This window comes from Nothoprocta perdicaria, unplaced genomic scaffold (assembly GCF_003342845.1).
Source record: "Nothoprocta perdicaria isolate Ctin4 unplaced genomic scaffold, notPer1 scaffold_1, whole genome shotgun sequence".
Classification (NCBI taxonomy): Eukaryota; Metazoa; Chordata; class Aves; order Tinamiformes; family Tinamidae; genus Nothoprocta; species Nothoprocta perdicaria.
Window position 1 is genome coordinate 6,260,573 of NW_020454093.1, and position 27,860 is coordinate 6,288,432.

The 27,860-nt window shown below is 36.8% G+C and overlaps 1 protein-coding gene across 5 annotated transcripts; it reads right to left on the bottom strand.

Moving 5' to 3' along the window:
- Positions 1-45: 45 nt before the first annotated feature.
- Positions 46-27,140, bottom strand: SREK1 (splicing regulatory glutamic acid and lysine rich protein 1). 5 transcript variants are annotated; one of them, XM_026036854.1, is made up of 12 exons: positions 26,980-27,140; positions 21,699-21,832; positions 14,026-14,141; positions 12,159-12,323; positions 10,918-11,096; positions 10,144-10,274; positions 8,616-8,730; positions 6,380-6,499; positions 5,168-5,704; positions 4,158-4,253; positions 3,349-3,484; positions 46-2,241 (listed from the first exon to the last, which is right to left on the bottom strand). In XM_026036854.1, exons 1-12 carry the CDS (start codon positions 27,138-27,140, stop codon positions 2,089-2,091), a joined length of 2,043 nt encoding a protein of 680 aa, XP_025892639.1. In that variant the 3' UTR covers positions 46-2,088. The 5 variants fall into 5 exon arrangements, with proteins under 5 accessions (XP_025892639.1, XP_025892632.1, XP_025892662.1 ...); XM_026036847.1 differs by having other exon boundaries at positions 3,349-3,487; XM_026036877.1 differs by lacking the exon at positions 26,980-27,140 and adding an exon at positions 14,433-14,556 and having other exon boundaries at positions 3,349-3,487; positions 21,699-21,748.
- Between the last annotated feature and the right edge of the window lie 720 nt (positions 27,141-27,860).

Sequence of the window (27,860 nt, forward strand, 5' to 3'; positions counted from 1 at the left end):
AAGTATACAAACAATCTCTTTGCTCTATGCTACTTACACATCATAAATAAGACAGCTGTTGTTGCAAGACACAATCCTTCACAGTCTCTCTATATGCATACAGATTTGTCATTCTTTTATCAGAATAAGCTGTTTACCAGCCAACGGCATGTGGCTTAAACATCACAAAAATGACGGTCTATACTTTACATGGTAAAGCATTTTCTATAGTCTTAAATGTACACAGTGGCAAGAAACATTAAATCCTATCAAAAATGAAGAGTGATCAAGCAGCTTCACAATCAAACTGGGTTTCATTACCTTATGAACTGGGCAATTTTTCATTCCCTGTAATATGTTTACATTTTCATAAGAATTAACAATGCAAAGGAAAAAAAATGAATTTTAAAACAAATAACTAATATGCTATTCAGTTGTTTCAAACTGACAGAACTAACTCTTCCCATGAGGTAAGGCAATTAAGTCATTTGATTGTATTAAGTTGTATTAAAAATAATCTACTTGATTTTAGGTATAAGTAACTTTTAAAGGTATGACTCTCAAGAAAGGTCACTATGACGAAACCAATGAAATTAGTTCAGAGAGCACAAGCCATGTTTTCACTCGACAAAATACTTGCTTTGTGTCTTTCTCTTCTAAGATGTTTTCTCCTCACAGAATGAAAAAAAAAATCTTTACCATAAGACTTCTGTGTAAATTAGAATGTTTTTTTTCCACACTATTTCCCCCCTATACGTTGCACACAATTCCTTTTATATCACACAATAGGTACAAGAGAAAACGATGGAGAGGTTAACAATTAAGGCCATCCAAATGTAGATTAAGTGTTTAAAGGGCTGTCTTAGATGTAGGCGCTAAGAGAATGCTTTGTATTCAGCTATTACTTTAGTACAGTGGTGGTCCCCAAAATGCATTTTTGCTTTCATCTATAAATCTCTTCTAAAAAATAAAAAGTAAAAAATGGAGTTTTAGTATTTTAACAAGTGAATCAGACAACGGTTCTTACGTACGACTTGCGTTCTTATCTACAGTACGGTGGTGGCAAAATAGCAATAGAGATCTGGAAAGATTTAGCTGAAAATGAGTAATAGCACATATACATTTCTAGAAAATACCACATTTTAAGAAGGCACTAAAGCTTCTGCTTGTGCTCCCATATTTTTTTAAACAAATGAGAATTTATCTTCATAATGGCACCTGTACTATTTGCAGCTGAACAGACACACTGCAGCACGGCTCAAAACGAAGCTCTAAGCTCTGATAATATCATACAGATGTGCTCGCTTCTGGAAGGACAAAAGAAAACAATAAAGTAAAACAACTCCAAAATAACCCAGTAAAGCTAACCTATTATCTATAGCATGGCAGTATTCCTTTTAGGATCAGAAAAAGTAGCATGCATTGTTCTAATACTTTAAAAGAAATCCTCGCTTTAGGGAGATTAGTAAGAAATTATTTTAAATAATAAAACCCAAAAATCTCAAGCAGTGAGCAAAGGAAAAACATACTAGTCAGTGGCCATTTAACATAAGAACCGTAAAATTGTTTATATTTAAAACCCTTTTTTTCTATAGTTGTCATTTACAACAAAATGAAAGTGTGTATATTTATGCACCATTTCCAAGCACATCAAACAGTACACGTTGACGTTTCTGTGGATTCTTTTTTAACCCACAAGGTAAAACAATACAAAATTCATCCACAAGCAATATTTTAAACAACCTTCAATGCATATCTTCAGCTTTTTCGGATAGTACAGGTTTACATCATTCAGTTTCTACTTATTTGTAACAGCTTATGGCAAAACTTAACATAGATCATTTTACAAATAAGTACAGCCATCACAGAAATGCATGAATTTTCAGAGATGAATAGTTCTGATGGCATCTGCCTTTTCATGGTATAATTACTGGTCCGTGCTCTCTCGCTTATAGCAAGAGGACAACAAAGCTAGCACAAGAATTGGAAGAGCTACTAATACATTATCAGCATGTTCAAGTTGATTGCTTTGACATTTTCTTCCTCATTCAGGGAAATTAAAAGCTTTGGATTTAACTCCTTAGTTGTGTCAGAGGTCCACTCCGTGCTTTAAACCTCTTCCATTTTAACTGAGAGGTTTTCTTCATTTGGTTGACAGTTCCCATTCTGTTGTAGCTTGACTTCATCTGTCCTTTGTATATCTCTGCTGTCTTCTTCCTTGTCAGTCTCAGCATTCTGCTCCTCCTTGGTGTGATCCTTGTCCTACCAAAGATAAAATTGTTTTACCAAGAAATCACACTGCCAGCACTACAGGATGTAACTTCTGAGAAACCTGTTGATATTTTGATTGACTTAACTTCTACTTGTCTATCTCAAGTTACCAATTTTTAAAATAGATGTCAGCTCTTTTTTGTTTTTAGGAAGTTTTCCTTCTTTTGTAGTGGCTGAAGTTGGGCGCTTTATCATTTATACTGAAATAAAACAGAACAAAGAGTACCATGGAACCTAGGAGAAATAGCTCCAGAAATCCAGACATCCTCATACATGCTAAGTAATGCAGGATTAATCTTTTTCTTTAGTATTTTTAGTCAGATAACCATGGGGATTTAAGAGAGTTCTTGGGTAAGGTAATTACTGAAGCATCCACCAGACACAATTACCTGAGTTTTACAGCAGTTAAATGAGTACAAACTACTTCAAAGACAGGCTGCTTTTCAAGTGTTAAGATTAAGCAATTGGAAGATGTTTCTTATGAATCACATCACCCTCTTCCTTCAAGTTCCATGTTTCTCTTCCTCCAATCTACCCTTTCAGCTTGACCTCCTCAGAGTCCTAAATGCAGCCCAGGACCAAAGCAGACAGGGAGAGCTGAACTGCAGAATGAAAATTTACAATAATAATCTTTTAAGCTTGACAGCCAAGCTATCCTTGAATTCTGCTGCTTAGCTACACAATCTGTTTCTGCTTGCTCTTTCAGATAGGCAGACAGCCAAATATTCAAATACAGCACAGAGCAGAAAGAGAGAAACCAAAAGAAAGTATTTCTGTAATCTATTCACACAAGTTCCTACAAGTCCAGTAAGGTTCAAAAAGAGAATGCAAGCAAACGGACCTACTAACCATTTAGAATATGATTCACTTCTCCTGATGGCAAAAGCTGAACTCAAGTGTCTCTACTGGACACAATTTGGCAAAGAAAAGAAAGAAAGGATAAAAGGGAAAGACAGAGAAGGGAAAGAAAAATTAAAAAGAGAGGAGGGAGATGAAAGAAAGGAAAAAATATGGGAAAAGGAAAAACCAGGAAGTAATTCCAGTAATCACTCTGCTTATAGCACTCCACTTTGCATATCGCTCGATCACAGAGCTTACCTTCAAAGCAGTGCTGCTTTTGTCAGATTTTTCCTTTCCCTCCTTTTCTCTGCTACTTTTTTTCTTGGAGGTGGAGCGTTCTCTTTCTCTTCTTTCATTATTTGTATCCCTTTCTCTTTTTTTTTCCTTCTTGTTCCTGCTTCAGAAAAATTTTACTTATATTAGAAGTGTGATTTAAACAACAAATTTCTACCAAGTCAAGTGGTATCACATCAAGTCATACACTCTGGCTCTGTACAGCCAGTTACACAGTTCAGAAGCTTTCAACTATGCTGCGGTCCCCTTAAGCTATTTAGTTGCAAATTATTTTCTCATCTGCAGAACCTTTCAAAATCAAAAACACTTTTTTTTTTTTAATGAGTAAGGCTAAAGACTGCAAGTGTTCAAAACGCACACCATCTGCAAAGGAAAAAAAAAACTGAATGTGATGAATCCTTGTATGGATTTGAAGTAAATTAACTGGGACCAATAACAGACTTTACATGTTCTAGCTTTAAGCATTCCAGGGCTCGAAATTTTTAAATTCAGTCGTTACTCATCACCTGCAATCATCTGAGACAACTCCTGCAAATGCAATAAACCAAAGAAAATATTTCCCGTATTGCTTTCAGTCTAGTATCTGCCTTTTTCTCCTCTCATTATTGAAAAACATTGAACCTTTCCTTAGAAAAAGACAATGATGATGATTAATCAGCAGCTTGCATGACAAAAATCATCCAGGAGAAATATAAATCTGAAGCAGTTCATTTAACAATGCTGATATCACAACTATTTCTACCCAGTAACTTTTATCTTTACATCAAGCCTACCTTCTTGGAGATGGAGATCGAGAAGACTTTCTTTTTGTTGTTTTGGATGATTTAGGAGATTTGGAGGGACTTCTGCTCTTCCTTTTACGCCTTTCTCTGCAAGACCAAGAAACTCAAGATCAACAATTAGGAAAATAATAAACTCAAGAAAACTGCATAAAAAGCAGAAAGCTCTTAAACTTATTTGGCAACTGACCAAATATTCCTGGAAATTAACATCATGAATAGCTACCAACATCTGACTTACATGAACAAGATACATTACACACTGTGTATTATTTTAGTCTGGTGGGAAAAGGAAGAATAAAAGGGGAAAATAGGAGAAAAGATGTCCCCCTTTCAGGCTTACATTTATCCTCACATGCTTATATTTACATCTGCTATCAATGGAAACACACCGGCATCAGTAACATTTTATTAAATAACAGTTTCTTCAATCAGGAAAAGAATCCAACTGAATGAGAAATCACCTTAAGAAAAAGGCCTAACTTGAACAACATGGACTTCAAAGTTTAACTGGAGTCCCAGCTGAGCAGGACTTGGGTTTACCTGGATACACGAAGAAGTGTGCTTGCTGGATTAGAAACACACAAGGTTCAATGAGGCTCAAACTGTTGTCAAAATACCAATATGGATAAGTTAATATTCATTATTTTTCTACCTGTCCAACTCCAGCTTTTGCAATTCACAAATCTTAAGGCTGACTAACACTGAGGAACAGTACAAGAAGCAGCCACTCATTGTCCTCAAGGACTCCAGTGTGCAGATATGTGAAAGGTGAGCACCAGGAGCCCCACAAGAAACTATACGCTAGCAGGTATCATACAGAACTCTTGGCACAGATTTTATCTTACAGGGCTATCTACAGAACAAAAAAGAAAACAGACTGAATTTGTAAGTAATGTAAATTAACACATGAAAATTAGGATGTACATATGTCACAGTGTCTCACTGTAACAGTTATAAATAAATAAATAATAAAACTGTGACAAAAATTCTGAACAACAAACCTGCTGGAGCTACGAGATCTTCTTGAAGAGCTATAGCTTCTTGGAGGCGTTTTGGATCTCTTCTCTTTTTTCTTTTTATCATCTCTTTCTCGCTCCTTTTCTTTTTCTCCATCTTTTTCCTTTTCCTTGTCTCTGTCCTTGTCTTTGTCCTTATCTCCCTCCTTGTCCTTCACCTTCTCTCTGTCCTTCTCCACCTCTTTCTCAGCATCTCCTTCTTTTTCTTTGTTCTGGTCTACCTCTTCCTTATCTTTTTCCTTGTCCCTATCTTTGTCTTTTTCCTTTTCCTTGTCCCTATCTTTGTCCTTCTCTTTTTCCCTGTCCCTATCCCTGTCCTTATCTCTGACTCTTTCCCGATCTTTGTTTCTCTCTTTGTCTCTGTCCCTGTCCTTCTCCTTGTCCCTGTTTCTCTCTTTATCTCGTTCTCTTTCTTTATCTCTGTCACGGTCTCTCTCCTTCTCCTTGTCTCGGTCTCTCTCTTTCTCCTTTTCCTTGGCCTTTTCTTTTTCCTTGACCTTTTCTTTGTCTCTTTTCTTGTCCCTGTGAAAAGTAAAGAAATCCATCTCTGAACTTTCTAATTACAACTAACATGCATTCATTTCTCAACAGAAACTACGGCTCTCAAATTAAAGAAAAATAATTATGCAATATTTAAATCGTCCATATCTGTTTGCCATGAAGGAGGGGCTCAAGAGCTAAGAAAAATTTGGAAAACAAACTGTGGTAGGAGTGAATGAAAAACAAAATCAAACATCAAGTTCTAGGCGATGTAATTAGGCTTTTAGAGAATGTGGGCCTTTGCCTTGCAGTTAAGTTTCTACACATCCACAGATTTTCTACATTTTATCAGGAATGAGACAAACTCTGCAACTGGTAAATTTTATGCTTTCCTAACAGGAAGCGGGCCCATGTAAGACGAACTGCAGAATAATGACTCCTTCACGAAAAACGACAGCTGACTGAAAAGGTCTAAATTCAACATTATTCACTCACGTAAGTATCCTCAAACTGCTTGAAAGCCTGACATCAATGCATACACAGAAACAAAAAACGTGAACAGAATTCTATTATTCTAGAATAACTGAGAAGATATCTGAAAAGCCAGACTATACAGTCAAAGTTTAATTGAGACAATTCATCATATGTAATGTGAAAACAAATATATTTTCATCAAAAACAAACAAATGACATCATTGCTTGGGAACAGAAACTCACCGAGAACGAGAGCGACTTCTTGATTTTCGCCTTTCTCTAGATCTTGACCGTTTTTTCAGGGGACTTCTGGATCTCCGCCTGTCCTTGTGTCTTGAGAGTGATCTATTGCCAGATCTACTTCTATGTAAACAACATCAGAAGAAAAATACTTAAATACAGAGGCTTAAAAAAATTAGGCCAACTGAGGGGAAAAAATACATAAATACTGCCTCAAAGGTTATTAAATATACAGTTTTCAGCTCAGCATGGTACTATGTACCAATGTTTTCCCAAATGCCTATACTTGAATTTTACCAGATGCACACCATCTCCTTCAGAACTGCACCATTTAAATAAAATTTATTTTTGTTATAAAAGCATAGCATAGAATACAAAAAAAAGAACATTCATAAATACATCAGAAAGTATAAATTTTTCTTCTTGAAGTCTAATCCCGTAGTGGCATCTTGGGTTTTTGAAGATGGCTTTACTGGCCTCTGTTTGCTTGGTTCTCCAGCCTTACAATTTACCCAAACTTTGGCGGGGGGGAAACACCACCAAAACAAACAAACAAACACACACACACACCACCCCACTATCTGCAGGTTTAAATTCAGTTAAATTACTTTTCAAACCCATATTCACAAACTCTTTCAACTTAATCATCATAATCTCAAAAAAGAATGAGTGTTTACTACCTGATAAATAAGAAAGACAACTAATGTTCAAGTACTCCAGGAGAAATCTATTAGTCTTCTGATAAACACACATAGCAAACTCAAGAATTAATGAAGAAAGCTTTTTTTTTTTTTTTTTTTTTTTGGGGGGGACGGGGGATGGGGGACACACTACTATATTTTCCCCCAAATATTCCTGATTTGGGTAAGAGCATAACTGCTTTTTCTGAATGATAAAAAGCTGAATGTGAATACTAAGTTTCAAGAGACTTGACTTCATTAGATACCTTGTTCATGAGGCCGAGGTACCACCGTATTAAACTTACCAACGACAGAAAGGCCATGTTTATTACCCAATAAATCCTGAAGAGACATAGAAAATACCAGCTCCACCTGTCTTCTGCAGCTCAGGATACAGACAGAAAGATACACCAAGAGCAAACCGTTCTTTTTGCCTACAGCTTGCTTCACAGAGTGATGCAGATGTACCAACTCAATATTTACAGAGTAAATTGATTTAGTCAGAATGAGCTCCTGAATAAAAATTTATGTAATGGAAATGACTTAGGGGGATTATAAACCACTAAAACAGGCAAATGATGAGGAGAGTTGATTCTCAGGGGTGAAGTTGCCTCAATGAATCAGCATGGCCCTTTTTCAGCATGTACTCAAAGCTGATAGTATATAGTAAATCATTTTAAAACAGTAAGAAAAACCCACTCCCCCAAAAAACAACCAAACAAGTAATGATCAATAGCTGGTCAAGGCATAGAGTTTCTGGAAGTGGAAACATGCACACTCATCTTACCAAACTTCATTTGTTTTGCATCTATACAGTTTTTCCCTCAGTTTCTTTTTTCCCCCCATTTGATGTAGTCAAGTATCTTTAGACTGACTATGTGAAGTGCTCAGGAGACTTTCCTTGTGCTTGGAGACTACTAAACTGTCATTTCATGAAGCACTTGTTAACGGTCACGTAGCAACACTGTCATTCTTAACAAAAGAGTTAACTGATAACCTCACCCCTTCAAGGGCGAGACAGCCTTTTTCCCCCTCCCATGTTCAAAGCCTTTTTTTGAACTACTCAGAACTTAACAAATGTTACAAATCAGACAGTCTCCAAAACTATTTTAAGTTCTGAAAGAATTAGCTTTACATTTTTAGTACAGTAAACAGAAACATTCCATTGTTTACTAAATGTTTAAAACTTTGGTACACCAGGAATTTTCTGCCAGCAAAACCAGCCAACCTACCTGTTCCAGGTGATACCAGTAAATGTTTTGCAAAACATCTATTTATTTTTTTTCATAACACACAACTCACAAAATGAAATAAGCTATAGCTACATGACATAAATCATACCTTCTAGTTTAGGGAAAAAATAATCCTGAATGCATTTAGCATTTTGAGGGCAAGGGTATCTGTTAAGAGACAAAGTTCCTCATTATTCTGATCTGGTTAGTATAAGTAATTAACGTTCTCCACAGTGATTCTGGTCTCATATCCAGATAGAAAAATCTCAATAAACACCAGTAATACAGGAGACATAGCACAATTCTCAAAAGAAAAAACATACTTACCTGTGCTTTGAGTGTGATCTTTTCCTTCTAGATCGGGATTTTGAACTAGACCTGGATTCTGAACGAGAATGGGAACGAGATCGACCGCCTTTTCTTTCACTGCTCTTTCCAGACTCTGAGAGGAAAAAACCACTTTGCAGTGTAAGCTCAGAACATTTAAAGATCCCAGTTAACAATCTGGCACAAGTGGAATGTACCACACATAGTGCAAGGGGCCTACTCTCTGCACATCTTCCTTCTTTGCAAATATCCTTCAGAAACATCCAAGAAAGTCATTGCATATACTCGTTGAGTGCAGCCATCCTGCAGCAGTACACATAAACCAGATAATTATAAACAGCTAGCTCTATTAGGAATGGGATTTATGTTGCTGCCACAATGAACAAGATTACAACATGTTCTCCTCTTGGTATATTATTTAATACAAATACTTTTTATTTTTAATACCCTGAGAAGAATGAATTTAGAGGGTATAATGCTGAAAGTGTGGATAAAATGTAAACAATACTTAGAAAGTCATTCTTCTAAATATCCCAACCGCTGCACAAATATTAATGTTTCACTCCTCAAACATTACTTTGGAGGTGGAAGGGGTGGAGAGAAAGGGGTGAAAAGTTTGATCCAAAGGCCATGAAGTCAATGGAAAGCTTACCAGTGACCTCGGCAAACTTTGGTTCAGACGCCAGAAGACTGTTATTCTGCTGCTTAACATTGAGGAAAGTTTAGAGCTATTTTTCTTCCAACTCTAAAAAAAGAACTACCTAACTTACATAAGTTAAGTCTAGGTTTGTTATTAAGAACAATATAATATCACTGACTGAAAGAAAAGGTATGATCTCAATTCCAAGTTTAACAAGTTAAAAACTTTTATGCAGTAGTTCTGCAGTCAGTTTAAGTCAGACTAAGTCAGCACTAAGATAGTAGTCTAACCTCTCAACCCGCCAACTCCTTCCTCCTTGATCTGACATCTCAATGATTACAGGGATCAGGAAACCAATCTGGGTGAAAAAAAGTCCATCCAAATATGTGATGTTTTAACTCAGATTCATTCTCTGATCCCGTTTGCTAAGGGGATGCACACAGCCTTGAGCCAGCATGATAAAGAGTGTAGCAATGGGACAAAACTAACCTGATGAAGATAAGAAAAGCCTAACACTGCTGCTTTTAGCAGCATGCTAGCTAACCCTGACCTAGAGGTAATTCTGAGCTAGAGGAGAATGAAACAAAACATACAGCAATTTCTTTTAAATGTTTGTGAAGTACTTTGCACTTAAAAAGCACCAATATTAAGTATTATTTGGTTTAGTGTTGACTTATTTTGAATGCATTCAATGAGCAAATACCTGACAATAAGACACAATGAAATAATAAACCGTATTTCACTGTTTTGTTTCATGAAGATAATTTTTAGTATTAGCATTTTTTAATTAAACATATACCCTCCTCCTGTGTTTGAAAATGCTCTTAAAAGTGTGTGCCAAGATACACAGAGAACATGCCTGCTCATTAGTGAACATAATACACCTACCTGGCTCAATAGCAGCAGATATGAAAGACTGGGCTTCCCTTACTCTCTTCATCACTTCTTCCAGTTCCTTGGCAGCAGCTTGTGGTGTCATTTCAGGAGGCTTCACTATGGCGTTATTGGAGTGGTTTATTCTAAATTAATGAACAACAACAAAGAAACAAAACAGAAAACAAGCAGAAAAGCTTTAATCCTCAAATACTTGTAGAGTGAAAATGAAAGACAAAGAAGAAAGCAAACATCTTAAGTGACACTTGTGATTAAGAACTTCCTAAGATGCAACTCTTCCAAATAAATTCTGAAATATAAATGTCTAGCTTTTATTGCCTTCAAATTTTACCATTTTTAACTACATGCTACACACTGTTCCTATGTAATTTTACACATATACAGATTTAATTATTTTCCAGTAGGAATCTAGAAATCTATTACTGCCATACAGACAAAACTTACACATTAAGGTCCAGTAATCACATATCCATCCTATTTAAAGCTTAATTACCTAAAGGACTTTGTGGATTCTCTCACTGTTTTCTACTGTCACTACCCCATGATTAAATACAAATATATGTTTCACAACACTGTATTTATAAAGAAGGTTATTTTCAATATTGAAATTGCAGTTTACAGAAGTTATATCGTTTGCTAATCAGAAATCTTTAAACTTTTTTAAAAAAAAAAAAGTTCATAATGGTTTCCTGCAGATCAGTGTCACCAATGTGTAAAGGTACTAAGAAATCTCACATTCAGTATTTATATGGATAATTAATTTCTTACTTTAACGGCCTGTCTCCAAACATAACTCCATTAAAGGCAAGGGCTCGAGGAACAGAATTTTGGTCTGCAAATTCCACAAAAGCAAATCGTGTTGGCTGGGTCTCATCACCTGCCATTCGCACAAATTTCACTTCTCCAACTTGCTTAAAGAATTCAAGCAGCTGATCTGCCGTTGTAGTCTGAAACAACGTCAAAAAGATCAGCTGAAGTAAAATACATGTTATAGAACATATCAGGTAATTGAAGAGCTACTGATTTTGAAAGATTTCACCATTATTACACAGGCAACACAAATTTGGTAACACTACCCTTTAACACAGATACTATTTTTTTATTCCAAAAGTCTAAAGAGTATATCATGATTTTAAACAGTGCAACCACATATCAAAGTCCTATATTTACTTTATAAACACATCTGCACAGGATTTTGTACTTTGCACATAACTCATGGGAAATAACTGATGGGGATTTCCTTATGTACCTATATCAAAGCTACTTCTGCTATTGATTGTGTTTTTGATCAGTACAATAATATACTGAAATATTAGTCAAAAATTTTGCTTTTCTCAGTACTTCTAACAGTTTCCAATCAGTTTTATCTTACTGAGATCCATAGCACTCTTAATACTCTAGTAGCTTCTTCAACAGTCAAATAAACTCACCAAATCAATTTTTTATATTTCTGTCAGTCAACAGCAAAGAGTTTTTCAATTAACCCTTAAACAATAACGGCTGCCGCATTAAAGCTTTCCTTTTGTAGAAATACATGGCTGCCTATGCTGGTTTCGATACTTTTGTTATGAGAAATTGCTATCCTTCAGTCACAGCCAATTCCTTATATTTCACAAGATTAATTCCTTCTTATTGTGCTTACACATTAGTAGAGAGGCATGGGAAGAGAGGCGTGATCATCTACCATGATCATGTGGCTTTTGAGATATTGCTCAGCTAACATTTCCCATTTGGACACTTGACCATCCCACACAATCATAGACATGTTTCTTCAATTCCCAGCTCCCTACTAGAATTAATTCCACGGTCCTGTAAGAGCTGGCTGGTGCAATGCCATTTAGAAAACAAAATAACACCAGTATGTTTTTGTTTCAGTTCCTATTGTTATCAACTAGGGAAAATTCTTAACATGTAATATTACAACTCAAATTATAGTTCTTGATATTAAGTTCTACATGAATATCTCCAGTAGAAAGAAAGAAAAATAAAAAAAGAAAAGCAAAAGCTACCTGTGAATTCAAGTTTCCAACATAGACTGTTCTCCTGATTTCATCAATTTTGGATGGGTCCACATTCCCCATAATTGGTGGCTGTGGTATTTCTCCCAGTGCTGTAATGTTAGGGTCCAATGCTGCTGCTGGTATAGCCCCCAAAGTGCCAAGTGAAACACCAAGCTAGAAAACAAAAACAGTATTTTTTTTCCAAGCGGGCACTGATGGGAGATGCTTTACTTCGTAATACTTGCCTGTCTTGTATATTACTGTAGAACGGATCTAATGAGCCCAGTAAATTCCTTAAACTGTAAGGCCTCAGTTAAGAACTTTTACTATAAAAATCTATCCATAACTAACTTCCTATACTAGGAATTTTCTATATGCTGTCAGCTACCACCCTGTAAGAGACGTTTGGCCAGGAATGCAGGATATCAACCGAATAATCTGCATTCTAATTTCTTGTGTTAGCAGTCATCAACTTGAGATAGATTCTTTCAAGCATTGCTAATATAGTTATTTTTGCTATCACAAGACTTATGAGTGAATGAGGAATACTGAGGACTGATTTAATTTTGGTTACAAACAATCTTGCCTTTGGACTGGTAAGAACCAGGAAGAAGCATGAAGAAAAAACGCTATTAAAAATGCTATGGTCACTGGGTAGAGCCCATCACAAACACACACAGAGATGTAACCCAGCATATGAACATCTCTGCCTGGCAGATGATCAACAGAATCTTAAATCTTCCTGTAACTTACAAGCAAAATATACTACAATGTTTTGCAAGTGCCACGGAGCCAGGAAAGCCCTGTAGTAGATATGTAGCCTTCATATTAATTTCTTTCAGCAGAGGAAGTTCCAGCTACACATTTTCTTTCCCCAAACACATAAGACCAAGGAGGGAATGATCATCTTAGCAGCGTACCCAATTGTCTAATACATATCTCAGAGTAAATCATCTTAACAAGGGTATCTTAAGAGTAGACAGTATGGGAAGCCTTATCCGAATACACTATTTTACTACTACAGGTAGTAGTCTGACAAGTATTGATATTTCTAGTTAATTTTGTGGTTTCTGACTGGTCATTTACAGTACCACCATTTAAAACAATTAATTTGTCTTCACTATTGACAGATAAGCAATGAAAACAATTTTAAAGCTATACAATAGGCATAAATTGTTCACCGCAGAGCTGCTTCCACTCACAAGCACAGCAATTTACTGCTTCTACTGAAAGGAAGTAAATCCAAAGGAAAAGGTAACAGTGGCAGGATGACAAGGTTATTTAATACTGCTTTGGGTAGAAAGAGGCAATTTCAGACATCTCCTCTCCCTTCCATTTGCTTGTGCTGACTACATTTACCCAGTGTTGATCTGTCCAAGACGCCAACGGCTAGTACCTAGTGATGTAGCAGCAGAAGCAGATGTTCTTACTCAATCAAAAAGATGACATTTCATAAAGAAAGCTGAAGTTTGGATCCATGTAATGAACTACTGAAATTTTGTTTTTAAAACTTTCATCCACAAAACATGAAAAAGTATTAGCATGATACTGAATATACGCATATAACTAAGTGAGGGCAGGGGAAGTAGAGAAGGAGGTCTCTGTCTTCCTAAAATCTGAACAGATTGCCAGAAAGCAAAGAGTTATTACAAAAGAAATGGCATGTGCTCTTGGTTATGTCCATTTTAATTGTTCCTTCCTAGACCCCTGTGATCTATCCTTGCAAGAGAAGCCACAGTGGAGAGCTGTAACACCTTCAGTGATTTAGCATGCAAGACAACGCCCATGGAGGAGGTAGTTCATGCTCTCTGAACACAGAGGAAGCTACTCAGTAGAGAGGAAGGCAGAAAACAAACAGTGACTGAATTTTACTTACTGTAGTCAGAGGAGTTGGCGTGGGTATAGGGAGCAACCCTGCACCAGGCATCAGACTCGTCATAGTAGGAGCAGGCGCCAACAGAGAAAGGGCTTTGGCTTCATCTGGGATTTTACCTAAAGAGGTAATTAATAATGTTATAGAGAGCTGGAACACTATACAGAAGTTACTTTCTATGATTTTATAACTACCCTTTCATTTAAAAATGGTAATAAATAAGAATGAATCTATCTACCAGATCCTTAAAAAGAAATAAATAAAAACTTAAGTTTTTCCTTTTACCCTGCTCTACTAGGAAAAACAAAAGTGATCAAAACTTCAAAAACTAGCAATCTCTCATTAATGGATTATTATTTTAAAAACTGAATAATGTAGACAATTATTTAACACTTTGAGCTATGGGTCACCTGTACTGGAAACTTAATGTTCATGAACCAAACGATATCAAGCATGGACGCTTTCCCAGGACGGTGTTTTCGCGGTGATCGAAAGTTGTTTTACACATGACAACCGTTCGTGTTGGCTGCATCACTAATAGCACACAGAACATCAGATACAGAAAAGAAGAACATTTTTTAAAGTTTAATCCCCAGAAATGGCAAATAACCAAATCAGTTAAAAAAAAGAAAAAAAAAGAAAAAGAAAAAAAGAAAAAAATTTAAAAAGGAAAGAAAAAAACAAAGTAAGTGCTAATGGAAATCTGTGTTTTTTTCATTCTGTGATGCTATCTACTTTTGATGTAAAAATAAATAAAAATAAAATAAAAACTACTGCAACTCCACACAATCTATAAATGAACTTTGGAAGGAGGGTAAAAAATTTTAGACCAATATTGTCATACTGTCTTCCATTCAGGGTTATCTCCGTTTATATGAAATTTTGATAAATTAGCTGTAAATTTACTGAAATTGAAGAAAATCATACCTGATCAGCTAAGCAAGGGATATTTTCCTAAAATACACACTCTCTACTATTTGAATGACATCATACTCTCCCTATCACGTTTGTAACATAAGTAGTATCTAACCTGAACTAAAGGTAGGTTTCAAAGTTATAGCTGATAGCTAAATTAACTAAAAACTGAAGACTGTAGAAAGAAATCCTAAGTATATTAAAAATCCAAGGTATACTCAGAACTGCAGACATCACTATATATTCTAACTGATCCTTTTGTACTTTACTGACATAAATGCTTTTGTTAAAACATGTTTTAAATGTCAAAGAATCTACACATATTATGCCTGTACCTTGTACTGCTTTGATTCAAATAATGTTTTCACTACTAAACCTTAACCTCAGGAATTTTGTATGAACACATTCTTCTCAAAAAGCAATATATCAGATAAAATTTTAAAAACTGTGCAAGTTTCACTAACCCCCACAGGAATCACACTACTTAAACAAAATGAAACAACAAAAAAAAAAGTTGCAAACCTGTTCTACAGATATGCATCCCAGGATTGGGTTACAGTTAGGTAAGCCCAAGGGACAAAATAAATGAAAATTAATTTAAATGTGACATGGATGGAATAGAAAAAAATAAAATAACAATAGCAACTTTTGTCTCATGACCTATTTACAGATAGCTATTTTATTTTAAATTTTGAGACATCTTGGTCATTAACATGTAACAAAACAAATCATTTGTTACTGAAGGAAGAAAATAGTAAAGTCATCAGCACTTAAGAATTAACTGTGCAATAATTTCTTCCATGGCTTTTCTTTAAAACATGCATGAATGTGAGTCATCATCACCACAGTATTCAGCTCTGAGAGCTCTTCCCCAGTCTCATGTTGAAGCAAGCCATGCCATGGCAGCTATAACTGGTTTGCCTGAATGCTCACGAAAAATCAAGTACTTTGCTGAATACCCTGCCTACTGTGTAGCTAAGCAGCCTTCTTTACAACTACAATTTACAATTACAATAACTCTGCATGCAAATTAGACATACAATTATATACTAGTTCTTCTGAAGATCAAAATACTTCAGTATTTTCGAATGACGGATCACGAGATCCTTATCAACTACATCATCTCCTGAACAGGCAGCATCTTGCAATTAACTGGATGCTCACGCAGAATTCCACATGGTCAAGAGACACTGCATTAGTAAATCCAAGGACAGAAATGGCTCCTAAAATAGTACAGCTGCACTATGATTTAGATGAATTCAATAATGTACATAAGCATATGCCTAATTTAAAGCATGCACTTACATAAAATTTGGTATGCACTTAGGCAGATGACCTCAAGAAACACTTAAACGCCCTTGTAAACAGAAACTGAGTTAGGTATATAACAAAGCAGACAATGAGTCTAGTTCAGAAAGGTACTTAAATACAAGCCCAAATTTTAAGCATACAGGGCATCTTACTGAAATAAATGGAATTAGTTGCTTATATTTCGCTTAAGGAATTTGTTGAATATTTTTGGTTAGGTAAATTACCATGGCAGTTCAAAGTATGAATAATATGTCTATTTAAGTTATGAGTTGGTAACATAATTTCCAGAATACTCTGGACTCTCAAAAACATAATATTTTTATTTAAAAAAATAAAAATGCTACAAAAAGATGTTTATTTTATGTAAGAATGAGAAAGGATCTATTTTTACAGACAGATTTGTTTGTATATCTGCCTTTGTATATGGAGACGCTTTCTTTTCAGAAGTTTCCTCCCTAGTTTTCAGGAGTTCAAGCATTTAACAACTATGCTAGCAAAAAGAAAAAAAAAAAGAAAGAAAAAAGCGGCGGGGAGGGATGGGGATAAAGAAAGGAAGAGAAAAAACCCTGAACTATAACCTGCATATTTACTTTCCTGCTCTTTGGATCGTTTCAAAATTAATTAATATGTGAAACAAGACAACCTCAAGAGTTCTCACAAAACTTCAAAGATTGTTTGTAACTCTCCATAAACCTATTTTTAAAAGGAACATTAGTTCACAAAAATATGTAAGAGAACATGTGAGTTAAGAGACAACAAATTAGGACATTACAGCTTTATATATCCTGCAGCAGGATAACTGCTTTGTTTTTTTTTTAGCTCATATTATTTGTAAGTAGAATGGAAATGTCCAAGTTTTTTTTTTATTTGGGAAAAACAGACAAAATTAATGTCACATATATCACACCCTTAGAAATATTTCTTAAAAGTTTTTGAGTGTTTAACTAATGACACTATTATCTAATTTTTTGCTTTGCAAAAGATTCTGGAAGCAAATGTAGATTATCCTTGCATTGCCTAGAAACACCTTATGCTTCTTGGTCATACATACACAGTTCTCCTAGATACAAATTATATTTGTTAATTACTTGTACTTTTAAGTGGCTAGGACTCCTAGTCAGCTTGGTCCATATCACAATCTGCTGATTGTGGATTACAATCCATTGACTGTATGTGATTACTAAACACTGTATAGAGAAAGTGTCTGTGTTCAGCAAGTGCTGAACATAGTATTTTACTTCCTACTGTTTGTACTGAAACTATGTACTGAAACTACCTCCCCGTAGTCTGCTTCAAAAATAAGCAAGTTTGCTCTTTGGGGAAAAAAAAAAAAAAAGAAAAAGAAAGAAAGAAAAAGAAAGAAAAAGAAAGAAAAAAAAAGATTTGTTTCCATGTCCTCTACATATAATAGAAATAATTGCTATTTTGCTTTTATTTTAAATCCATGTGGAATGCTCACATAGGAATTAAATGACTTCTGTGTGATCTAATTCATGATTCTTATTGGATTTAGCAGCAATGACTAAAGAGATTACAGCTACTGGCAATCACCCCTTCTCAACACACACAGCTAAATCCAACAGAGATCATGAAGCAAAGCCCTTCCCAGCTGCAGCGCGCAGCCTGGTGCTCGGAAAGTGAAACCAACTGATCTTAATCCACTTGGCTGGGAGAGGCTTGAGGAGCAGATACACACCCTAGTCCACCCCTTCCATCCCAGGGGTGGCACTCCGAAGAAAGAGGTTAGATGGACATGGAGAGAAGATAATCTTTCATGTCACTCCAGCACAAAATGTCAGGGTTTGTGGGAAAGATGCCCAAGAAGACTGGGAGGGAGGAGGAGGAGAAACACCACTGGAGCATGTGGAATTGCAGCACATACATACATAGACACACATACACACATGGAGCATCAATTCAATCTTCCCACAAAACAGAGCGTTTAAAGACAATGTGCCTCCCATAACACTCCACCCAAAACCTCAGTCTGCATTTGTACTTATGAGCAGTAAAAGGTTTTTCTAAAAGATGCAGAAGACAAAAGGATAAAATCTTACTGCCACCAGAGCAAGATTTCACCAGAATTAAGTATTTCATGATATCTACCATGTAAGGAAGTTCAAATTCAGAAATGATCAATTTAAATTCCTCAGATATAAACACAAAGCCCTTTTTATAAAACAGATAATTTGATTTTAAATGAAGCTACTCTGTTGATAAGAAGAAAGTGGTAGAGTAAGATTCATGCCTTTTTTTTTTGTAAATTTCTCCATCAACTAAATTTTAAACTGTTCTTTTCCAAAATAAACTCATGAAGTACAACATATGAAAAAAAACACCTTTAAACTAGAATATTTTTCACTATTTCAAGTCTTCTGGCATGGTCTGATGAACTTACATGCTTATATGTACTCCAAAGCAAGTTTATCCCCAGCTCAAAACATAAAATTTAGTTAATCATATTCTAAAATATCCACCATTCTATCATCATCTTCAGGTCAACTTCAAAATGAAGCACTCCGAACCCTTTACAAAACATCATCTGTACAGAACTGAAGTACCAGTTCACAAGTACAAGGGAGAGAGATTTAACAAAACAAAACAATAAAGGGACAAAATTAAAAAAAAAAAAAAAAAAAGAAAAAAAAGAAAAAAAGGGAAAAAAAAAAAGGAAAACAAAAGGAAAGAAAGCAAAATAAAATAAAAACAGAGACAGGGCGTCCATCTTCAGCAGGCCAGACTTCGATCTCATTTCCCCCATGAAGGTTTCACTTGACGGCAGGTTTAGTGGCATGGCAAACAATGCCTAACTCAGGCAAGTGTAACAGGTCTGCCTTGGCCAGTCTAGTCATCTAATAATGCACAAATATCACACAGAGAAAACATACAAAACCAAATTAATAGTCAAAATCCATCTACCAGAAAATGTGGACATAAAGTTTAGAATGATGATTAGGGTGGCATCTTTGTTATTTTTCAACCTTCTTTTCTCAAAGTATAACATTTAAAGAAAAAATCATTGATACACAAAAAAGGAAAGTCACACTCTGACAGTATGAAAATGTAAACTCCATTTACAGTTACATTTTTAAGTGTCTGTTACATGTCCCAAAATTAATATTCTTTTCATTGTAATGATTCCCTCCCCATACTCCTCTGATGTACCACTATTTAAGCACACGCCAAATTTTAGATTTCATTAAGGTTTCTAAAACCAAGTTTTCTGCATTCTGCCTTACCTCTCCTTTATGTTCAATTCGATGCATGGAACATTTCAGTATTAGCCCTGTTAGCCAGGACTTTTAACCTCTCAGAAGATCACAGCCATTATGACTTTGAAAGCTTGCGATAAGCTCCACTAACCCCATTAACAACACATAGGGAATCAAAAATTTTGCAATGTGGTCTCCAACCACACAGTAAATTCATCAGAGGATTAATCCCATGTGAATTCAGATATTTACAAACTAAAATAAATGATTTTGTAAAAGTTACATGGAAACAGCACTGTGACATTAAAAGAACAATTTTGTCTCATAATCCAATCACTTGCTCATCTAATCATGCATTAACCTCTGTAGCATCTAGAATGATTTGGAACAGAATGACAATTTCTCTATAAATTTTTCTCAGAAATTCTCACAAATGGGTTTGGAATTACAAGATTTCCCAGATTTTTGATTTTATTCTTCTTCTCATCATGGTCTGCCATCAAGAGACACGGGAAAATGTAGCTTTACCTGCCTGTTGCCATATCACATCAGGCAGTGATCTCAGCACAAGAAAAACACCAGTGAGTGTGGTTCATTCAATCTTCCCTCTCTGGCAGTATTGAACCAATGCTAAGGTCTTTTGGATGAAACATAAAACTAATATCCTGAATCATTTATAGTCAATTATTTGGGTGCATTTTTCTCAATAACAAGGAGTTTGGTCAAATATATTTTGCTTACATAAATTCCATTTCCAGCTTTCAAGGAGATATAGCAATATCCTCTCTGTAGCTTATGAGTAAGTTTAAAAGATAAGCAAAAAGACCCCACAAACTGGGCGTGAAACAACTAAAAATCCAGGCAAAGGCAAAACCATGTGCCATATGCCCATGCCAATAAGGCTGTGAGAACAGACAATATATCTAGGTGAATAAAATATTTAGTTGCCAGGCACATCCCAGATGATTATCATAGAGATACTAATCTCATGCTACCCAGATCATGACATGGCAAATATGCAAAAGACATTCTGGGGCACTGTAAACAAACCTTACCAAGTTAACAGCATTTTTTTTCAGCCCAAATCTGATTCTCGCAGTAAGAGCCGTGCTACTAACTGATTTTTCTGTAGCTGATTGTTGTATCAATTGTTGTTGTTCTCAATGCTATTCTTCGTGGCAAAACAGCTTTCAGGTTCAAAGCAGTTAGCTTCACTCCCCTGGCTGTAACGTTTCTACTCCAAGGAGACAACAAGCCCCATTCCAAATGGGCAGACACTTAATTCCACAATGATCCCAATGAAGTCAATGGGGCTCTGGGTAACTGCAACCACACCTACCTTCACACACTTCAGCAATATTAGGCTACACTGTACTCAGAACTTTGCAGGTATTATGCTAACAGCAGGTATTACTCTTGAATTCAATACAGCTGTAACAGAATAGCCTCAAAGCTAATTAAAGAAACACCTGCAAATTTAGTCATCAAGTATTTTATCATGTTAGAAATGACAAAAAATATTTTACACTGGAAGCAATCTGAAAAATGCTTAATTGCATTTTTCAAGAAGTACTCAAAAAGAGTACCACTATGCATTAGAAAGCCTTTTTATTGCACAAAGTAGTATTTTTCACAGTAACAAGAGAAAAATAAATTTTCTCTGAAATTAGCAGGTCATCCTATTACATTCAAACAGTAAGTATCACCATGAATACTTACTGTTTACTGAATACCCAAAGTATTTTAAATTAGAGCTAAAATGTTCAAATGCATACATTGCACATCTACACATGACAAACTACGATTCAGTCTAAAAGAACGGGAAAAACTATCAGTCAAAAGAAAAAAAAAAAAAGATAAATTAAGATCCAAAACGTCTCATCCTTTCAGTGTTCATTGACTTCAGTGAGAACTTTGTTTGGAAATAAGTTCTACGCAAATCAAACCAAATGGAAAAACTTATACCCCCTCCCCAAGCAGATGTATAATTATAAAAAAAATGAATTATCCTAATTTAAATCCCTTTTTTCCTAATGCTTTGCTGTGACTAAATCTACATAATTAGTCTTTTAAATTCATTTTTCCTTTTCATTTTTGCATTTTCATTCATTTTGATGTTTTTTTCAAGAAGTAGTGAAATAAAATAACAACAGAGCAACATCTCACAGGGTGTAAGCTTAAAACAATGAGCAGACAGGACAAAGACCAACATTACAGAGAAACATTTGAAATACCAACCTTCTGCACAGGGCACAACTATCAAAGCTCTGTCAATAAAAACCGTGTTAGTTAGATGCTGGGCCACACCAACACTCGATGCTTCACGAAACTTAATATAACATACTTTGGAGGAAAAAGCAAGAGGGGCGTTGCTGTAAGATAAAAGGAGAGAAATAATTAATCATATGCACGTGTTTTTAATCATTACTTAACAACAACAAACAAACAAATCTTTATTCTTCTTGGAAAGGTACCCAAAAGATAAGGGTAGGGAAATACACTAGTTCACTTGCTTCTAGGTTATTAAAAATACAAGCACAGCACTGCCCTCTTAATAAAAAATTGGAGAAGCCAAAAGCCCACCTAAGCAAAAGCCCATGTAAGCAAGACTTATTTTCTTTACAAATCACAAAATACAACATCTATCAATGTATTCTATATTACTACGGTAAGTACCACAAACCAAACTATACTGCAATTATGAAATAAATAATTTATAGTTAACCTTTTTCTCTGCTGAAAAATCCTTGATCAGGAAATTAAAACAGTAAGCCTATTTTTCATGGGTCCTTAAGATGTTTGCTTGTATTAGCTGATTTTTTTTGGTAGGTTTTCCTTCACAGGTTTTATTAAGAGGTTTTATTCACTCATTAACTAAAAGAAAATCTTAAGAATTCTTTTGAATATCACTCAACTCATGAGTGCACCAAGTTGTTTTTTTTTTTTCCATCAGCCTAAGTTTTGCATAATCTGGTACAGGATGACACTTGTAGAGGTTGGTAAGCAGAAATTTACTCAGAATAGGATAGAATAAGGAAGGAAATTACAAATACATGTTTTGTTTTTTTTTTTTCAATTAGAAAGTATACCAAAGGAGATTTAAAAAAATAAAATAAACCCACAGTACACTGTAACCTTGATCAAAAACAAACAAGTAAAAGAATTTGCTTTAGAAAACGTAATGTCTTGTTTAGAAAACGTACTATCTTGATCAGCCTGGACCAGACATATTTTTTATAGAGGTGGATAATTTCTTCTTATGAAGGAAGTAGGTGTGACCTCTTCAGGAAGACAGCACAGGCATTGAAGCAGCACTCACTAAGTTCTTTTTGAAAAGGTCACCCTCCTTCTGGCAAAGTGGTAAATAATAAAAAATATTCTGCATGAACTGCTTCACTCTTGCCCACCCTCAACTGAAACAGAAACACACTCCCCAAATTCCTAGAAATACGAGAAGCAGTTCAAATTCAGCCAGACTCTACAGAGTAATCCCTCAAATCCAAGCAGGTACTCCCAAAGATGACATAGGCAACTAGGATTTCATATTTCAATATTAGCCTAAAAGGTTTAGATACATTACTTCATCATGTTAATTGCATAAGTGAAGCAAGAATTTAGTCCTAGGCAGGGAGACCGGTAAGAAATTCCTGGAAAGCTAAGTGTTTTTTTTTCATTATGTTTTTCCCTTGACATTTCCTTGATTTCAATCACAGAAACTATTTGAGAAGTTATATTACAACCTCTGTAACACTAGAACATTGCTATAGCAAGGCTCTAAAAGCTTATCTTCTACCACGAAGCCAAAATTTCTTAGGAAAGTATTTGATAGCACTGCACAAGACACTTAAGACCAGGACAAGACTAGCAAAAGATGCTAGTTTCCTTGGGATCTGATAATAATCAAATACAAGTGACTTGAGTGAAATGAGTATATTATAATCAATATCCTTTCTCCACTTCCACATAACTTGTGGTTGATCACTGATACTATCACCATCCAAAATAAATAAAAAAAGGTTTTACTTTTGAAGTTTCAATGGATATCTTTAGAGAGAGCAGAACAATACATACATAATTCTACAGATCAAGTTAAATTGGAATTTTTTTTCTAAGGAAGCAGGTCAGTATGAAAAAGAGGCCCCCATAACAGGTATGTCTGATCCACTGCAAGAGGATACGTGGCCATGCTGCTTCAGTATAGACAGATTCCTGCAAGTGCCTGGTAGCCAACATCGGAATGATGACCACATGGAAACAATGTCTTTACTGCCAAGAATTTCCAGTGCACTCAGCACTGATTCTCAAGGTAGACTGCTCACAGTTTACACTGGTCTCTTCAGAAAACAACGTTGGTAATAGGGAAGCATTTACTGTTATCTGTAGTGTGAAAGCTTTTAATGCCCAAGAGGACAGTATCAGGTAGGAACTTCCCCACAAGGAACCATGCATTTAGGAGCATGGCAAGTGCTCCTCTTAAAGCCATCTCCAATTAGCAGCAACTCAAGATACTGAAGGAGATTCTACCACATGAAAATTAAAACATTAAGTGACAATTTTTAACAAAAAATATAGCACAGTTTAATAGATATTCCTTTAAAAAAAGGCAGTGAGGGGAAAAGTGCCGGGAATGCAAAAGTATCTCAATCGCTTTTGGGTAACAAAGTAAATGACCCTGACAGAAACTGCTACTTGAAAACTGAAGCCCTAAAATATTACTCAAAAAGAAGCTCAGGAAGGTTCCTCGGAATCCTGAAGCATCATCTTGAAGAATTTGCATTTCATTTTTTTTTGCTTTTCATTTAAACCATTAAGAAGGAGATGGTTCATATTTACTTGCATATCAACTATAATAGAATGTCTTTCCCTCCACATTTGACTGCTTACAAGAGCTTTATTGGCAGATTTAAGTGACTGATCTCAAATAACATATGATGCAATGCATTGCTCACAATTTCCCCTTTTCCTTTGTTATTTTTAATATTCATTATATTTACATTCTTCTAACTTTTGAAATAATATTACATTATCTAAACTACTCTAATATTAATACGCTTTCCATTTCATGAAATCTCTGAATATTTCTAGTTAGCCTTTTAAAGACATCACCATCAGAACCGGAGGTTCACACTCAATCAGCAGTCCTGGCAAGGGGATTATGAATATTTCCATGAGCCTCTCAATTTCAATGCCCTATTCTTTCAGAAGGTGATGGATACAGGAGAGGACTCAACTTAGTTCTTCTGCAAAGTCATGCTCGACTGTAAGAGAAATGATTTGTGTGTATAATAAATAAAAATAAAATAGGCAGTCAAGTAACCCACGGTTCTACACCATGTGACATGTACATTCCTTTCAGCTCACCACTTTACTTTTAAAATAGGTATTAACTCCTTTAATATTATGCTCTATATACACTACTACAATACTACTCTTCTTGAAACAAGAACTGTTGGCTTTAGATATCCTAATTATGTTCTTCTGTATTAGAGGATAGCCAAAGGACTCTAATGATGGTGAAAGTTTCTACTTGTTAACATAAATATTCAGAAATGACTGAAAACTACCATGCTGCTTTCCTCTTAGGCCTCAGAGTGAAATCAATTAAAAAGACCACATAAATACATTTATCAGGCAGTAATCAATATCCATGAGACCTGCATTCCACGAATTCAACTTACTGAATCATGTTTTTCAGCCAGAAATCTGACTACAAGGGAGAAATTTCACCCTGTTCCATGGAGGGCATCAAATTCAAGCTGAACTATATCAAATGAGCTTAGGCTTCCTACAGAAATGTTTTTACAGCTAAGACTGGGATCACAAAAAAAAAAATGCCAAGAGTTGACTCAAAAATCAGACTTCTCTTTTAATTAAATTCCTTCTTGAATCATTAAATGTCTGAATTTTAAATGTTACATACATAATCTGGCACACACTGTGAAAGTCACAAAATACACAAACTCTTCGCTTGTGACGATTTTGCTACCAGTGCACTTGTCAAAGAAACACTATTTTCTGAATTTACATAACATTAGTAAAGTGTGTTTTCAGAGAGTCAGCATGGAGTCTATTTTGTTTCAAAAGGCAGCTGAAAGAAATCCTTAGATTTTCCTGAAGTACTAATTGAAAGCCAGGTCAAAGCATGTGCAAAGACATGCATAACTAGAAATCATGCATAAAAATTGCAAATATAGTTCACAGTAATATCTACTACAGTAATATCATCTACTATTTTTGAATATCAAATTAATAATTTATGACCAATGTGCACCTTATTATATATATATAAAGCTAAAGTCCAAGCTAAAGTCTACTAAGATACTAAAGATCTAAAGCATATGTATATGTATATGTATATGCATATGTAAACATAAATATGACTTTCAAGAATACATTTATTTTAAAATCTGTCACATAGAATAATGAGAGGGAAAAAAAAAAAAAAAAAAAAAACAGGTTATACCAAACAATATATTTAGGAGAAAACTCAAATTTATTGAGAGTCAAATAACAAGCCCGAAGTAAAAATCAAGATCACTCAAAGCCAATCAACACAGATCTATTTAAGGCCGTATAAAACTTAAGGCTAATTTATACCCATCTTTGCAGGAATGGTAGCCTGCTACATATGCTGTGTATCTACACTAAATCAGCTTAATTTTTTTTTGAATGGTTCTCACCCCAACTATCCTGGCCCAAGTATAATGTACCAATCACATCGACATATAAAATAGAGAAATATTTTTTCTGTTATTTTAGAAATCTAAATTCTCTTCCTCTGAACATATTCCTTTGTACTAAGATGTCTGAACGTGGATGACTTCCCCCATGCACTATCCCCATTCGGTTTTCCTAGGAAGGCGGACAAATACTTCCAAAGGGCACGGCTGTCCTTTCAAGATCACCTCCCAGTGCGATGGACGGGTTAAGGGGAAGAAATAAAAAATAAATCGGCCTCTAGAGCTGTCGACTTCCCCAGCCCCTTTGGCCTCCATCTGTTCTACGCTCACAAGAGCAGCCGCGGCCCGGGGGGACGATCGCGGCCGTTATGAACCGCCTTGGTCGTGAGGCCCCTTCCCCGAGGCGGAGGCTGCTCCCCGAGCACAAAAGGGCCGCGGAATGGAGGCGAACGACGAGAGCAGGGCCCAGGAGCGCCTTCCCCGCCACCCCACAGGGATTCAGGCGAAGGGGGCGGCGAATCCGGCCGGGAAGCGCGCGGAGCCCGCAGCCGCCCGCGGCCGACACCACCGGGCCGCGACACCGGCCACGCTCCCGCAGGCCGCCCAGGGGGCCCGGCCGCCATCTTGAGTGCGGGCGAAGCGCCGTTCCCCCCGGCGCGCTTCCCATTGCGCCGGGCGGGGCCACGTGACGCCTCCCCGCGGAGGGGACCTCGGCGCCCGCATCCAAGATGGCGCGCGGGGCCTGCTGCCTTGTCCTCTCTCCGCACCCCCCGACCCTTCCCGGCCTCTGCTTCTCCCGAGCCTCTGCGGCCGCGGAAGCCGGCGCGGGCCTCACTTACTCCGGGGGATAGAGGCGCAGCTCCTCGATATCTCCTAAAAAGCCGAAGAGAGTCCGCATCTGCTCGCTCGTTACGGCCGAGGACAGGTTCGTGACCTGGATCACGGACGTGGGGCCGAGGGGGAAGCCGAGCGGCACCCCGATGCCAGCGCTGTTCATCATGGCGGAGCGCGCGCCCAGCCGCTCCGTGCCGCTCGCCGCGGCGCCGCTGCACGCAGCGCGGGAGGCGGGCCCGGCCACAGAGCGGAGCGCGCCGCGCCGCGCCTGCCGGAGCGCCCCCCGCGCGGCCGCTCTAGCGCCGCTCGCGACTGCTCTCTGGAGGTGCCTCTGGCGGGCGGCCGCCGCCGCCTGCGAGCCGGCCGTTAACGGCCCCGAGGAGGAGGGGCGCGCGCGCCGCGCGGCCGTTAACGGTCACACACTGCCCTCCCCCCGGCCGCGTGTGACCGTGCGGCTGGCGGGCAGCACTAACTACCGCCGTAGCTGCGCTCTATCCACGGGCGAGGTGAAAAGCTGCCCGTTTTAAACCTGAGAGCGCCACTGTGCAAGCGCCCTCCTTTAACGGGTCACGTTCGGCCCAGAAGAGGGGGCAGGAAATCTGAGCACTCTGATGGTAAATATATTAAAAAAGGAAGAAAAAAATCCCACTTAAATACCTTTTTGGTAGTCTGGTTCAATAAAAGACTACTTAATTGCACTTGGAGAATTGCACTTAGAGAAAGCTTTTGTTCTAACCACATTTGAAAAAGATAGTAACAGAACACTGTTAATAAGATTGTTATTTCTTTAGCAAAAGCGATGAAAATCTGTGTATCTTGTCACTGAAAGCGTAAGGTTTCTGTTTCAAGCATAAGCATTTTACCTTTTAAGACCTTCATATCCCAA